This window comes from Malaya genurostris, chromosome 3, assembly GCF_030247185.1.
Source record: "Malaya genurostris strain Urasoe2022 chromosome 3, Malgen_1.1, whole genome shotgun sequence".
NCBI classification, from domain to species: Eukaryota; Metazoa; Arthropoda; class Insecta; order Diptera; family Culicidae; genus Malaya; species Malaya genurostris.
In genome coordinates, this window is record NC_080572.1 from 225,074,070 (window position 1) to 225,091,033 (window position 16,964).

A 16,964-nucleotide genomic window follows, 5' to 3' on the forward strand; every position below is an offset into this window, starting at 1 on the left:
AATTGCCATTTTGGCGTTATCCCTTTGTTTCGATTTGGCGAGGTCATAACATAATTTGCTAAAAACACTCATCGAACATGATTTGTTCCAGGGAATATATTCCATAACCCAACAACTCTTGAGCAAGAAAATTTTACTTTTGGCGATAAAATCTGAGGCTCAAACAGAGCTGCTAAATGTCACTGTCAACTAGCAAATTTGCACGACGAAGATTGGAAAGCTAATGTCACTGGATTGCTGCCAACCAGGCTCTACCAATCATCATATATTGAGTGTCTGAGAGCCGATCTGCCATAACTCAAATTCTCTTGATATTACACTCACCAGGACGCTCATTGATTGCCGATGCGATTGATATTATCTTCATTTCTCCTGTCACTGCTTGATTACGATGTGACTAAATGTTAATCAAGCAGCATAAACATTGAATTAAATTCATTTACACAAATAAACTCCTAAGTTCGATGACTTTTTGCAAAGAACAATGAATTTTATCAATTTATGTTTATGTTAGTACTCTCATGGAATTTTTTACTTTAACAGGGAATAGGAGAATGAGTCGTCTGTCTTTGACTGAGTATACTTCTACTTGGTCAGACACTTTGACCGTACCGATTACAGTTGACGATGATTTTAGTCAGTCTGTCAAGGTCATTTGACATGACTGACAATTTGCAGCTCTGGGCTCAAATGAGTGGATGTCGTGTCTAATGAACATAAGCCAATTGTAGCTAATACTCGAACCCACGTATGAAGAGCTTAGCCGGTGTAGATGTGACATTTAGTGTTCGAATTATTTCTGACGTTTTATATTGCGGTTTAAAGATTTTAAGATTTAAAATTCAGTATTAATTTTATGATATGAAAATTACAGTACATTTTAATCATAAAATACAGTACAAATTAAAATACAGTACATTCAAGAAAAAAATACAGTACATTCAAGGGTAAAATACAGTACGCAGTATTTGGGTGAAAAATACAGTACAATACTGTAAAATACAGTACGGATACGAGCGTTAGACTCATACCATCTCTGAGAAAAATGAGGAAATATTTAGAAATTGTAATTTTTACACTAATCACAACGTAATTCCGGAACCAGAGGTCGGATCAAAATGAAATTTAGGTACTTTATATGAGACAATTATACCTTTCATTTGAATCTTAGTTTGTGATAATCGGTTCAGCCGTCTCTGAACAAAGTTAGTGCACCTATTTTCATCTGTTTGCAAATATCATCCACATATCATTGCTATGGCGAGAATTTTGAGAAAACTTATCTTATGGATGTTGCCGCCAGGAACTTTGTTGCATTTGTATTAAATGTAATTAAATGGCTGTTATGAAAACTTGCCAAAAAATGACCTTAGAGACAAGACAAGACGCAACCCTTTCCAATCCGGGGAAAACTGTAAATTACACTGCATGTGATGAAACACTACCCAATTGAACAGAATGTTGCATGTTCATGTTTCATGCGTGCATGTTCAGACCCTTTACGGTTGGTATGTGGTTCAACTTTCAGTCTCGCTCCTGTGGTCTTACATTAGAAGAAGAAGCAAAAAAAACATACTCCAGGATTCGCACAATTTACTATTTCATCCTGGTTTCATGATACTATTTGAGATTTTAGTGTGTCTCTTTTCCAGTTTTCTCATCAATTCAATAAACTCGTAGTAGTGATGTTTCACTAATCTTATTGTTCAAGTCTAGTATTTTGTATTAAAGTACACCAGCGGAGCCCAAAAATGCAAAGCCAACCAATATTGTTAATTGAACAGAACAAAAAACACAACGCAAACCAAAGGCCACTCCATTGTTGGTTTGTTATACACTATTACAAAAGTATGCAGCGATTAGTATCCCGATATCGTACCATTCCAAGGCGTGGTTGTGTTTGTGTGTAGTATGCTACGAGCGGTGCTTGTGACTATGTGAGTGTGTGCATTAGTGAGCCGGAGAAGGGATTTGAGTATTACTGTAGTAGAACAACAATTCACAGCGTATGTCATGATCTAGGTCAGCCAAATGGAGTTGGCGAAGTTACCGGTTGGCAAAGTTACTAGTTGCCGCAATGGAGTGGGCTTCAATCGAGCGAAAAAAATAATAGCTTAGAGCAAACATTGCTATTCGACATAGCGAACAGGTTAATACTATTTGCCTTGACATATAAGCTGTACTGAATGAAAAAAAACAGAGCTATTTATCGCATATTTATTAGATTACTAACACCAAACAGAAGAAATCTAATATAAGTAATAGGATGACATATAGAGGAAAAACAACAACATTAGATACAATAATTTTTGTTCGATTTCCAAAGCGACAATACTCGCTCCGCTCATATTGAAGAAAGATTAACATTTCTCGAAAGAAAAACTTTTGATATGAAAACAGATTAAATACACATCTATTAATATGATTCGGCAGATCAAGAGCACGCGTGTAACGGAAAATAACTCAACAAAAACAAAACGAAAACGAATCAATTAATCACTGGTTTTAAAATTTCCAAATTGTGCACTAGAATGATAAACAAAACGCCTCATACCAAAGTCAGTTTCGGTGGATAGACCAGTTTAGGGGCAATCGCGAACCTTTGTTATTTTTGGTTTCATTTTTTTCGTTTGCCTATTTGTTGGTTTGTTCGTTTATTGTTTGTTTTTTTCTTCTTCTAGTGACGTGACGTTGCTAGAAGACTACAGTGAAGCTGCTAACCGTTGTGTGCGAAAGTTCGTTGAGATGTCGATGTCCACGAGTAGATCGTCGGTAGATGTACCGTTTCTCGGCGTGCTGTGATTAGAAATGCTGAACGCACCCCGCCTACACATGTCCGCTGTCTGATATGATGTGTGTGTATGTGTATCATAAACATTGTCACTTTGTTTGATTTGCATTTTTTTTTTCTATATCGGATAAAAGCTGTTTGGCTTCAGTTTAGCAGGGTTTCACTAGTTTATTTTTGGCTACATCGATCTTTATCTGTTATTAGAAGTTAGAAATATTTCCTCTACATCAGTCCTCTAATTGCATAGTTGGCGATCCAATTTACTAATGAACTACTCAGAAACGCTATAAATGTATCGAACAAGTACTAGGTAAAATCAATTGCGGTCTACAGGCGGTGTTGTGTGCGTGCGGGTGCGACAAATCTGTTCATTTTTTTTATTCTCTTCGTGTTTTGCTACCAGTACTATCTTCAGCAGCAACATCTACCGTTACTATTGTTTGTTGTGCAATTGATTCTGCGCCGATGTTGTAAGTTTAGACACTACCCGCGTGAGGGCGCGATTCTCAGCGCGTAGGCGTTCATTCTCAGTTTTGAATTTTTGCAGTAACTGCGCACGGGTTTTGCAGTTGCGTTGCGATTGCGGATGATGCAAAGTGTCGTTGTTGGGGATTGTCGGAGCACAATCAGCACGTTTCGTTTCCGTAGATAGTGAGTTACATTTCACGAAAAAAATGATCGTAGTCGATTTCGCCGATTGGAGAAAAAGAGAAACATTGGGGAATTGTACAAGACAAACTTTCATTAATATAGTTCAGTTGTTCCAATGAGTGAAATGGCGCGTTTTTTTTACAAGAGATGTATGAGAGTAGTCATGAGACGTTTTCAAATGTATCAACGGTAAGTTAAGGTTCCAGTAGTATTGGACTATTCTGCTTTCTCGACGATTGAGCTACATAAATATGATCAATTTCTGCCCCTTGAAACATTTTTTTTTCACTGTGCTTTTCAAGTAATTCATAAAACCTACCATGTCAGTAAACGAACGATTGTTTCTCTAAACCTATATTTGATTAGAAGTTTTAGACTACGACGAACATTCTAGGAGAAACTACTAGGGCACGGTAGTTGCTAACATTAAGTGTTGGCTTTTGTTTCGCATGGTTATTGACAATTTAGAAGAGCTACCATCTCCTCACGACACCAAACCTTAACTTCCATTCAGATACATATAGAAGAATAGCGAAGAATGTGTGATTGCTGTAGCACTAAAGTGATGTGTTAGATTGAAGAAAACATTAGTGTTTGTTTTTTTCTGTAACTGGAAGGTTCATTTTGAATGAGAAACGTGAGATAACTTACAACATTAACTAAAAATTACAAGAGAAAATTGGCCTTATTGATTGATAGATGGACATTGTACAAAATAGCTGTTCTTAAGCTCTTGGTTTTACTGCTATGATTGATGGATGGTTGTGTTGTTTTGTGTAAAGATGTGTATTTATTTTCATCGATATGAGTTAGACAGTGTTAGGAAGCAGCAAGCAATAAAGCCTTTCCTTTATGAAAGGTTGCTGACTTTTTTTGTCTGTTGTTGTTCTTAGTGTTAAAAAAATACTAGTTTGAAAAAAAAAACAATTTCCAGCACACGCATAAGCGTCAACGAAAACTCAAGAGATAACAGAAAAAGAAAACATATATCAATGTCTAACATATTCGGATTAAATGTGTTTATTACGTGAAATCAGGTCAGGAATGAACCCAGTTTAGGTGGGGATGATTTTGTTCTGTTTTTGTTTTGTTGCTTGTTTTTTTTCGAAGTAGATGAAAGAAGCCGTGCGGAAGCAATCCCGTTTTTCGCGCCACAGACGAAAAGCGAGATTCTTCTGAAACAATAATTAGTGAATGTGACAGCGGGAGGAAAACCGAAACTTCGAGACGGGGAAAATTATTTGTCCAATGGATGGCACTTCTAGCGCATCGCGGCATAGAGATGTAAGATTTATTAAGCCGTTTGGGATAGACTGTTGTATGTGTGTGTAGAAGAGTGTATTTCTCGGGAATATAGCGAGTAGGAAGGCGGCTTGCGAAACGTGATAGAGTGTGAATAGAGGAAATGAAAATAAACACTGTTTCTGAACGGCAGTCGCGAAAGTGAGGGGGTTTACAGTTAATTACCTTGAGCTCTTCCTCCATTTCCGACATTTTTCGTTCCATCGCTCGTCTTTCCCGTTTTTCTAACTCCGACAACGAGTTGTTCTTGGTCGTCTGCAAGTGAAGAGTTTGATGAGTATTATAATTTCAATGACTAACTGTTATATTCAGATCAGGGAGACACACTTGCTGTAACCGCAGAGGTTATGTAGATTCTGTGCTTTTTTGAACAACATTCAGTTAGTTGAAGACTACTTAGTGGATATGAGAGTTATGGCTTTCATGATTTCATATATCTTTCATAATTAAGTGAATTACCAATTGTAATCCCGATGCAGTTAAGTTAACTCAAGTAAATGAAAATGGGTGTTTTCATGTATCTAAACAATTTTTGAGGTCATTTGAGGTGTATCATTCGGGAACGGCTCAAAACTGGGATACGCATTGCGAAGGGTGGGCATAGCGTGATGGGTAAAACACAGCCTACCTCGGATCGATTTCCAACCTCGTACACAGGGTCAGAAGATTTTTCTGACCAGGGAGGTAAATGACCACATGGTTGATACCTCTACAATCGAAACAAAAGACATATATATGCGTTTATCGATTAAGTAAACTAGAATATGGACTTCGGAGCAGAAACTTTGTGGTCGGATCCCAACACAAAAACAAAGTTTTCAATGAATTTCCTTTGGAAGAATTTCTCTGCCAGCTCTAATAAATGTTGGTAACACTCTCTCCGATTCGAATGGAACTTTCTGGACATGTAGATTTTGTCACACAAAGCCTCATTGTTTTCCCAAAGTCTATCTAGGCTGTCTTTTGAATAAGAATTTGAGCTTTTTTAATCAATTTATTTTTAAATAGTTATAGTGGGAAAACGACAAACCCTAAAAAAAGTATTGTAATAGTGATTTTCACAAAATCAGACAAATTGTTGGGTAAAAATACTTAGAGAATTCTTCATCTAGTCCTACACTGAAAAAAATCAAATTTTGTCTTAAGATAGTTGATTAGGGATTAGTTGATCGAACCAAGATGGACACTTTTATGGAAAAGAAATTTTTCTAACAAAACTATTTTTTTCCAAAAGGGGCTGGGATCCACTAGGAGATTGATAATAATCCGGCGGAAAAAAATGAGCCAAGAATAGATCCACTGGGTTCCTGCTTCCATGTCGTAAAAGGCGACAGTTGCAGGAATTTCTTTTTTCTTTCAGTTGTCAGATATTTTCATCGTTTCACTTCTTATCACTCCACTAGCTGTACAACTTTGCATCCGCCGTTTTTTTTTTTCAATTAAAAGCTTTATTGCGAAAAAGTGCTTACAGATGTATTATTCAAAGTATTGTCCATAGTTAGCGACAACTTTCTCCCATCTTTCCGGCAATTTTCGGATCCCGGCGGACCTCTTTTGACACTATCCATGAAGCAATCCATTTTTCCAACTGTTCGAAGGATTGAAAATGTTGATCTGCCAGGCCGTGTGCCATCGAACGGAGTAGGTGGAAGTCAGAAGGGGTGACATCTGGGGAATACGGCGGGTGAGGCAAGACTTCCCATTTCAGCGTTTCCAGGAACTTTTTGACCCCTTTTGCGACGTGAGGCCGAGCATTGTCGTGTTGGAGGATGACTTTGTCATGTCGCTCTTGATATTGTGGCCGCTTTTCTTTTAGCGCGCGACTAAGGCGCATCAGTTGCGTTCGCTAGCGATCTCCTGTGATGGTTTCACCCGGATTTAAGAGCTCGTAGTAAATCACACCAAGCTGATCCAACCAAATACAAATCATAACCTTGGCGCCGTGAATATTCGGTTTTGCCTTCGACGAAGTAGAATGTCCGGGCTTTCCCCATGATTTTCTGCGTTTAGGATTATCGTGTCGAACCCACTTTTCATCACCGGTTACGATTCGATGGAAAAACCCCTTACGATCTTGTTTTTGAAGCAGTTGCTCACATACAAATAGACGGCGCTCGATGTCCCTCGGTTTCAACTCGTACGGCACCCAGTTTCCTTCTTTCTGAATCATGCCCTGGGCCTTGAGACGTTTTGAAATGGCTTGCTGACTCACTCCCAACGATTCGGCAAGCTCTTCTTGGGTTTGGCACGAATCTTCATCAAGCAATGCTTCTAGTTATTCATCTTTGAAGGTTTTTTCTCTTCCACTACCATGTTTGTCTTCGACATCGAAATCACCATTTTCAAAACGTTGAAACCACTCCCGACACGTTCTTCTACTCAGAGCAGCATCACCGTAAGTTTCTGAGAGCATTCGATGCGCTTCAGCTGCATTTTTATCGAATTGTAACAAAAAAGTAAAACTTCCTGCAAATGGCGAGAATTGGGCACATAAACAGACATTTTCGAGCGTGAATAATACGAAAACAAGAACAACTGTCACTGAAACGGCGATGACAATTCGTTAGGTACTGTACACACTCACTTTAAAGGCATTATCATCTATGTAATTTGACCAGCCTCAGCCGGTACAGCCACCTATCGGAAAACGGCGGAAGCAAAGTTGTACACCTGATATTTTACTAAATTATCTCTTCATTCAACTTAACAATTTCCGACTAGTTTCGAAGAAATGTTTTATTTGGTATGTTCTTCCATGTTATTACTTTCTTATCTTTCAAGATTATAAATTGAATGATAAAAAATAATATTTTCTCTATAAGATACTATTTATTGGAGGTGTCTTCACAAAAGTTGTGAGTAATCAAATAATTGATATCTGGAATTTAACTTGCTAGGTAAAATGTTTATGTTTAGAAAATAATTCATCAATTCCATGAGAAAACGATATACGATCTCTCTGAATTCCGTAATATTTGGTAGAATCATTCTTCATCGACAATTTTTAGACCGTTTTGCCTTTCTCTATAGAAAGGTATTAGAATTGCTTTTTTTGTAAAATTATTAGGGTGACCATTGCAATGTTGGGAAGTTTAAAAAAAAGTGTAAATATGACAAAGTTGGAGTTTTGTGTTTAAAAACGTCAATTGAATATCTTTTTAACGGTTTTCAGGTTAATAGACAGTAAGCGCTATGTGATGTGATTTTTTACTATAAACTGAAACATTTTTACATAAAATTGCGATGCGTTATTTTTCGTTTCCGTTACATGTGTGCTATTTGATTACAAACAACTTTTGTGAAGACACCAACCACCAAAAAATAATATCTATGGGAGAACCGTGCATCACTATAGGGGAATGCGGGGTAAAGCGGAGACCCCAGTGGTTAACGATTTTTTCATAATTGTAGAATAAAATTTATCCATAAAAAAATTGTACCATTTCTCAAAACCATAAAGTGATAGTACAAATATACCGGGGGCGAAACTCGTTATTCTGTTAATATTACGTACTGTAAACGAGAATAGCCTTTCCTTCCCGTTTAGCTTCAAGAGCAAGGAGGGAACTTTATTTCTGTCTCCCAAGGTTTCCAACGAATTTTAAGTTACATAAAGATAAAATAAATTAGGAAACCTATTTTTTAAGTCTGAATCAGATGGGACGAGTGTTATGATCAGTGCAGTAAAACTTCATTCAATTCAATTGAAACCGAATGTGAAACACACTGACGTTCTCACAACTGCAGTAAACTTCACGCTTTGACACACATAACGTTTGGTGACGTACCCGAACCGGCAGCATTCAGTTCTTCAATCGATTCTCTTCAAATCAAAGCACAGTTTAACCACCGTCAGTTGATCTCTTGTAGTAACAAAATATCTCTTTCAATAGTGTGAGAGCGGCCTTCAAATGAGGTTTATGTAAACATTGGAATTAGTTCAAGATAATAGATGAAAGACAAACCAGGTAATGCGTAATCAGAATGTGCTGTAACTTCTGAAATTATATCACCTCTCTTTTTCAACAAATCTCACACCATCTACGGTAGATAGCGCAGTGATATACGGAAGATACCGACAACTCCCCGCTTTACCCCGCATTCCTCTAAGGGCCAAAATGAATTGGTTGACCCTTGATGCAAATACTTCATTTTTCGCAGTACTGAGAAAATCCTCTAAGGTTGAAATGGCATTTTTTGATGATGATGATTATGGTCCCACCTCATACCCCTACAGAGGTGTGAGCAGAACGAGTTATCTAAATGTTAATTAATATTTTTAGCACATATCTTAACCAATAAACCAAAAAAATGATCTGAATCATCTAGCAGGCACAAATTCTTCTTCAAAAGAACAACTGACCACAAAATAACATTCAAATATTTCGGATTTACTATCCAGGGTTATCAAAAAAAAATTCCAACCCGGGAAGATCCTTGATCACGCTAGGAAGCCCAATTCCATCAACAACTGTCGATCCCAATTAGATAGTTTCCTGAATCTATTCCACAAATAACTAATCAAGCCTTGCGATCAAGGTCATGAGTCAAACTTAACACACTGAATGCTAAGGCTCTTCGGCCAGTCGCTTTCCAAATAGTCACTACCAGTCTCGCGTGCGAGGCTCAAAGGTTAAAGGTCTAACTAACTAGATATTTGCTTACAATGGCTGATAAACTTTTGTATCTTGAGTTCTTACAAGTAAACAGCAATAACATTCAAAAATGTGGTTGATTTATCGAAATTACATGAGCTTATGAAACAACATATATCATATGATTGTACATTTTGAAGACCAATTTTTTCGAATGAAATAACCCGAATAAATTAACGCGGTGTTTAAAGATCCAAAGAACACCAAATACCGCTTCGTTGATGATTCTGATACGATTGGTTGAATGTGCGATTAATAGATATACTGTCCAGTTTCGCATAGATATGGGTAAGTTGCTTTGAAAAGTGCCTCTTGTTTCCAATGATGTTGATATGTCGGAGCGTAATTTCAAGATACCAGTGGAGATATTCATGCGACTTAAGAAGAAAGTTAACAGACTGAGAGTTTTTCATAATTCAGAGAAGAAAAAATACAAGACAGCGAGAGCGTTTACAGAAGAAACACCCTGTATTCCATCGATAATATCGACAGAAGATACCCAGGTAATCGTCAAGTATTTATGTTTGGACTCATCGATGACCACCGATGTCGGAAAAGAAATTCAGAGAGTACTATATCCAACTTTGTTCTTGAAAGGTTTCGTTACAGCTTTCGTACGGAAGCTTCTTGAGAGTGAAAAGATATTTTCTACGAAGAGTCGAACGAAATCACATTCTGAATTCAAATCATACTTGACGATTTGACGATTTGGCGTTTTTCATTGAGAAACACTGGTGGCGTGGATTGCTCTGGTTTTGCACTTTCGAGCAGAAATGGCAATGAAACACCGTCAAAATATTGCATTTCTATTCGAAAGTGCAAAATCAGAGCAATCCACGCCACCAGTGTTTCTCAATGAAAAACGGCATAAATAGCCCTTGATCCTTCAATCCATATACTCACCGCGGTAGTGAACCTATCGAGCGCTGCTTTCAAACTGATCACTTCTTCCTCCTTTTTCCGCATTGCGCTCTTAAGTTTATCATTCTCCGCTCTGGCGTAGAAAATCAAAAAAAAAATGTTACATCTTTGGCAGAAGCGTGGATTTATCAAATACTCACTTGGCCTGTTCATAGAGAGCTTTGTAGTCAATGTAGTCACCACCATTTTCCTTGGATTCTACGTCCTTTTGATCCGCTAGCTCAAATGCGGTCGAACCAACGCGCGATCGACCTCGTTCCGCTCCGGACTGTGAAATAATACACGAATAGAAAAAAAGTTATTTCAATGATCGTCCATTATCAAGTAAAGGAACAAGACTGAAAGCAATGGTTTACGTCTAGAATGCAGCTCGCTTACTTCGTAACCTTCGCTCTGTACCGAGTTTGTGCTGTAGGACCTGGAAACTGTTCCGCTCGATACATTCGGTGCGAGCGAAGCTCTGCTTCGGCTGCGACTTCGCCGTTCGTGATCCCTCAACGATTGGCTACGTGCCACGTGGACACTACTACCTTGGGGTTTGTTGACGTAGGATGAAGGAGAGTAACTGTTCAAACTGCCATTAGAGCCCGACAGTCCATTGGAAGAGAGATGACTTGCTCGCTTCAGTGCGTAGCTTAGTCCGCTTGATGAAACCCCATTGTCGTAGGAGGTTGCGTACGGACTTATATAGCGATCTTTGTATGATGAACTATAAGAACTACCATTTCCATATCGGTCTTTATCTTTGTAGGGAGACTTGTAAGCCAGACTTGAACTACTACCGTACGAATCTCGTCTGGAGGGCAGATTGGAATAGTCAAAGTAGTGACTGCCATTACTAAGATTTAATCGAGCCGATGGGCTCGACGTAGAAGCGGGAGAGTACGAACTGTAAGCGCTGGTGCTAGAGCTGTACGGATTACTACCTGGAGTGTAAGATCTGCCGTAATTGGAACTGAGAGGACTCGCAATGACACTGTTTAGCGGAGTTCTAGTCAGTGACGAGGCTCGCCGCGTTACGATGGGCTGGACTGTGCGAGATCGCGAGCGGAATGACATATTTCAGGATGGACGTGTTTTCTTTTCAATGGTTGAATAATTCTATCCACGATGAACTCGATCACCTAAACAAAGACAAAGTCAACTGTAATTTCAACAGGTAATCTTTCACTTGAAATTGAATATACAACAATAACACACACATCGGCGTGCTACCCAACCTCTTACCAACCGTTTATTTCTGAACAATCAACGGGAACATCTCACCTTTACATTTTTTTCCGAAAATAACAAGAAAAATAATAGCTGTCATGTTGCCTGCAGCAAAAAAAAATCTAAAAACGTGAAATAAGTCGCTGTACTATTTTTAGGTCCCTAATGTCGTGTTTTAAAATACACAATGATCAGAAATAAACACAACCTTTTTTGTGTGCGTTGAATGAACTACTAAAACAAACTCTGCTACGGTTACACACAAATCTGCGGTTTTCTTGATCGAAAGAGAAATTATTACTCATTTCTCAGGCGGCGAGTTGAACCGGCCAAAATAATGAAATATTCAGAGATCTAGTAGCAATTAAAACTAATTACAGATCATGAGTCAACGTGTTGCGAGATCTGGCCTGGTTTGAAAATTATTTACACCTTAACAACCCCGTCCTTCCACCATACCGAATGCATATTCGAGCAGCAGCAGTTAACGGTTATGCTGTGACGTTCATTGAGTCTTAAATGGTATCGATCAGCACGCGTAAATGTCACGTTTCGCCATAGCATAATAAGTATGTGATAGAATAGAATGAGATACCACAAAACTTAGCGGAAGGGTTATTAGAACAAAATATGAAAAAGAGTTAAAATACATGAAATTCGTGTCCAAATGGTAATAACCAAGTGATTGGAATAATAGGGCTGAAAAGTCATCGCTTGATCACCCATTGTATTCCAATGAATTCAAAGATAGACATTTGAAAAACAAACTTCTGAAATTAACTTTTTTCTGCACAATTTTTAAATTTCATATTTTGTAACATACCAGGCACAAATTTATTTCAGCACGTTTTTCGGAACTAAAATTGTTTTTATATTGTCACTAAACGCATTTTAGCTGCTCATTATGAAAAGTTGTCTGATATGGTTCCGTCAGTGTTTCAAACAAGCGTGAACGAGAAATGGTGGACAACCGAATATTTCATTTAACAAGATGACGAAGAAGTGAACTATCACGTATTAACAGGACATGTGATTTGCAACGTCATGTAAATGAACCAGCTGTAAGTCAACAAAGGGGACATGACGCAAATTCGAAACTGTTCTTATCCAACCGACACTACAACTGGCAGGTACTACAGCGACAATGACATTTCAAGATTTGCTGCTCCTTTCAACAACGATTTTGCATTAGGGAGCAACAAGATAACACTAATGAAAAATCTTAGAAAATATTTTTTCGATACTAATATCTTTTAACATTCTATTCCGATCTCACCACATATTTTGATATTCACTAGTGTGATTTCAAATTTCGATATGAATAACAATTCCTAATCAATTCCTTTACAATATTTTCATTTCTTGGTAACCTCCACAAACTGTTTAAAGTACCTACTCCGTTGAATATCTCAACGAATCATCGGCTTTATTTGGATGACTTTTTTCAACAAAGTTCGAAGTGTTTATTTTAACGAATCACATGCAACACACGAAAAAAACTAAAGATTGCGGGCGCAAGTTTTACCTATCATTCTCGACCTTCTGTTAACTTGAAAAACAAACAAGTTATGATTAAAGACTGTCCCAGAAAGTATGGACGCAATCAAAAACTGCTGCCATTTCGCAATGGTTAAGAATCTGTCAATTTTTATGGCTGCGTCCTGTTGTTTACACTCTTCTCTAACCACTGGTGCAGTTGTTTATTTGTTTTCATAAGATTGTTTCGAAAAGCGTGGACTTTCAGCAGAACAACGTCGAAAAATTGTTGTCAAATGGTGCACAGAACGTGGACTGTCACTGAGAAAGATAGCAAAACTGGAAGGAGTAAGTGAGAAAGCCTTGCGAAATGCAATCAGGAAGTTCGGTGAGGATAACACCTTTGAGGACAAACCGAAAACGGGTTGAAAAAAGATCCTGCTAACCCTCAGTTGGATAAACGTATACTGAAGACGTTCGAGCAAAAGAAGGAGGTTTCAGTTCGGGATGTGGCCAAAAAAGTGGGCACTTCGAAGTCAAATGTTCTTCGTGCTAAAGAACGTTTGAATCTTCGAACCTATAAGAAGCAGAAACAACCAAAACGTAGTCCGAAACAAGAAGCATCGATCAGGCCGAGGGTTCGAAAGCTGTACAATACGATTCTTACTGGAAATTTGAACTGCATAATCATGGAAGACGAAACCTACGTGAAACTCGATTACAAATCCCTGCCGGGACCACAATATTATACGGTGCGAGAAGGGCAAGTGTTATACCAGTCCGAGACATCGATTGAAGTCGAAAAATTTGGTAAGAAAGCTATGGTCTGGCAAGCAATTTGTAGCTGCGGTAAGATTTCGAAACCTTTCATTCAATGAACTGCGAAATATACATCAAGGAATGTTTACAAAAACGACTTCTACCCATGATTCGAAGCCACAAGGATCCTGTTGTCTTCTGGCTAGATCTTGCTTCTTGAAACTACTCGAAATCAACGGTAGAATGGTATACTACCAAAAACGTCACTTTCGTCCCAAAAGACATGAATTCACCACATTGCCCACAACTTCGACCAATTGAGGAATTTTGGGCACTAACGAAGGAAACATGTCTCGGCAGCCGAAACCATTCAACAGTTCGAAAAAGATTTAAAAAAAATGTCAAAACTTGTCGCCAAAAAGTCTGTACGGAATTTAAAGAGGAACGTTCGCAAGAAGGTGCGCCAGCTAGTCTACAATGGCTAAGTAGCAAATGTTGAAAATAATATTCTGTTGTTGTAGTCTAATATTATCAGTATATAGAATAAAGTTTCTAACATATATCTAACACTTGTGAATTATTTACAGCAAAATCAAGGTGCGTCCATACTTTCTGGGACAGTCTTTTTTATCATCAGAATCACCATAACATCTCGTTGGTCACACAAGCCAACAGTGTCGCATGTTCGAACCCCGACTTGGAAGCATTCTTAGTGTCAATAGGATCGTAGTACTAGTTCTGCAATGATTCTGTTCGCTAAAAATCGGCTCCCAAGTTCGTTAAAAAAGAATGGTATAATTTCACAAAAAAGGAAGTGTAATGCAAAGATTTTTTTTTGTTTCAATTTTCACAATTCTTGTTGATTCATTGTGCTTTATAGAAGAAAAAAACGTCAAACCCGTGTTCATTAGGCAGGTTACAAACAATTTACAATGGAAAAACGCCAAAATAAAAGCGTGCCAAGTCCGACGAGAAAAATTTCGCGCGATCCCCAGATCTAGCTTAGGTTGAGGAAAATGAACTGTTACTGTAAAAAAGTTTTTACATGATATAGATTCTCTATCAGAGAGAGAGAGAAAAGTAGAAAATTTTAGGTAGACAAATATGAAAAGACGGTTTCCAAAACGCATAACAAACAACATATCTGATAATAGTAGGAAGGACACATTAGGTATCTGATAACAAAATGCCAGCAAAGAGTAAATTTTCATCGAACAATAACAGGATCTTGGTGGGGTGCTCACCTGGAAGATCTAATAAAATTATATCAGACAACGAGACTTTCAGTGATGGAATATGAATGCGTTTGTTTTCGTTCTGCTGCAAACTCCCATATTATTGAAATAGAGCGAATTTAGTATCGTTGTTTGCGAATTGCCTTAGGCTGCATGCATTCGACACATACAATGAGTCTCGAAATTCTGGCAGAAGTTCTTCCATTGAAAGATCGCTTTTGGGAGCTTTCATCACGACTCCTTCAAACTCAAACAAGATTCATGACAGTATATTTTAACCATATGTCACAGGAAATCAACCCTTCAAGATATATTCCCATCCGTGTCAGCTTCCTAAATGTCCCTGATTCAACGTGATTTTTCGATCCATCCATGCAGCGCGATGTGCGTGGAATTCCGGATCACCTACGCTCGATGGAAATCCCAAACATATTTTTAAGTAAGTTCAGGCATATTGACTCTGAGAAAATGTTTTACACGGACGGATCACAAATTGAAGAGGCTACTGGGTTTGGTATATTCAACAATAATGTTTCGACTTCATTTAGGCTTCAAGAACCATCATCTGTTTATATAGCAGAGTTAACAGCAGTTCATTATAGTTTGAGTGTAATCGTCACATTATCTCCAAACCATTATTTTCTCTGCACAGATAGTCTGAGTGCAATTGAAGCCATTCGCTCAAACGCTGCTGGTAAAAATGAACCGTTCTTCTTGGGTAAAATAAAACAATGCTTGAACGACATTTTGAATAATAATTATCAAATTACTACAGTCTGGGTCCCGGCTCATTGCTCCATTCCAGGCAATGAGAGAGCCGACACTTTAGCCAAACTTGGTGCTATTGAGGGTGAAATTTTTGAGAGACCGATTGCTTTCAACGAATTATATAGCGCGTCTCGCCAAAGGACACTTGCCAGTTGGCAAGCTTCTTGGGATAGAGATGATCTGGGTCGGTGGATGCACTGAATTGTTCCCAAAATATCGACAAAGGCATGGTTCAGGGGACTAGATGTGAATAGGGACTTCATTCGGGTGATGTCCAGACTCATGTCCAACCACTACACGTTAGATGCACATCTCCTTCGAATTGGACTTTCTGAGACTAATCATTGTGCTTGTGGCGAAGGTTATCGCGATATTGATCATGTCGTTTGGACATGCGTGGAGTATCGTGATGTCAGATCTCAACTAATAAATTCCTTGCGTACTCAAGGTAGACTATCCAATGTCCCAGTTCGCGACATTCTTGCTTGTCGTGACCTTCCTTTCATGAAACTTCTTTATCATTTCATTGAGTCAATTGAAGTTCCAATTTAAATTTTATTTCATGTTAGACTGTTTGCTCTTCCATGAGATCAACCAATAGCCAGCTATATTATATTGAATAAAAGTAATGAACTGATACAAACAAACCTGAAATAGTTATAAGATCATGTACAAAATAAATGTATTTTATTTAATGTAATTTATAATAGCAAATCACTTGATAAAAACAGTGTTTAGATTAACTAATGAATACCAAGATGCTAATATGATATTCGAAATGTATTAGGTTTAAAGTACTATGTATTGTGGTTGCCGCGGCGAAGAAAAACTTATGTATATTGCCTATGACATAAACGTATTTATGGAATGAAAAAAATTCTGCTTCGAAGTTCGAAAACTTTTCAGAACAATACAAACAACAACCCTATAAAAGCAACATAATATGATTCCCTAAGTTGTCTGTACCGCCCATCAGTGGACGTAGATTCGTAGTTCAGGTTCCGTTTGCTAAAATAAAGCAAAATAAAGCAACATAATAATAATAATAATAATAAGATACACAAACCAAACAAAATAATTTTACAGGTGATCTAATCCCACTCATGAAGCAATTTAGTGAGAAATAATTTATCAAATGACGGTAAATTCTTTTTGTATTGGCATAATATTGGGTGAGACTGAATGTTACTGAAT

The 16,964-nt window shown here is 37.9% G+C and overlaps 1 protein-coding gene across 14 annotated transcripts in view; it reads right to left on the minus strand.

The window, feature by feature from the left end:
• Positions 1-16,964, minus strand: part of LOC131437988 (protein phosphatase 1 regulatory subunit 12A) — a 179,683-nt gene that overhangs the window by 4,194 nt on the left and 158,525 nt on the right. For 11 of the 14 annotated variants that reach the window (XR_009230857.1, XR_009230859.1, XR_009230858.1 and 8 more), the window contains 5 exons: positions 10,461-10,588; positions 10,303-10,393; positions 5,373-5,453; positions 4,910-4,999; positions 2,555-3,341 (listed from right to left, as the gene is read on the minus strand). Coding sequence is in view for 2 of the 14 variants with exons in the window: in XM_058607717.1 (XP_058463700.1) it covers positions 4,910-4,999; positions 5,373-5,453; positions 10,303-10,393; positions 10,461-10,588 (390 nt within the window). In the remaining 12 variants the exon portion in view is untranslated. The remainder of the gene's footprint in view (positions 1-2,554; positions 3,342-4,909; positions 5,000-5,372; positions 5,454-10,302; positions 10,394-10,460; positions 10,589-16,964) is intronic. The other 3 variants (XR_009230860.1, XM_058607717.1, XM_058607718.1) reach the window with 3 other exon arrangements.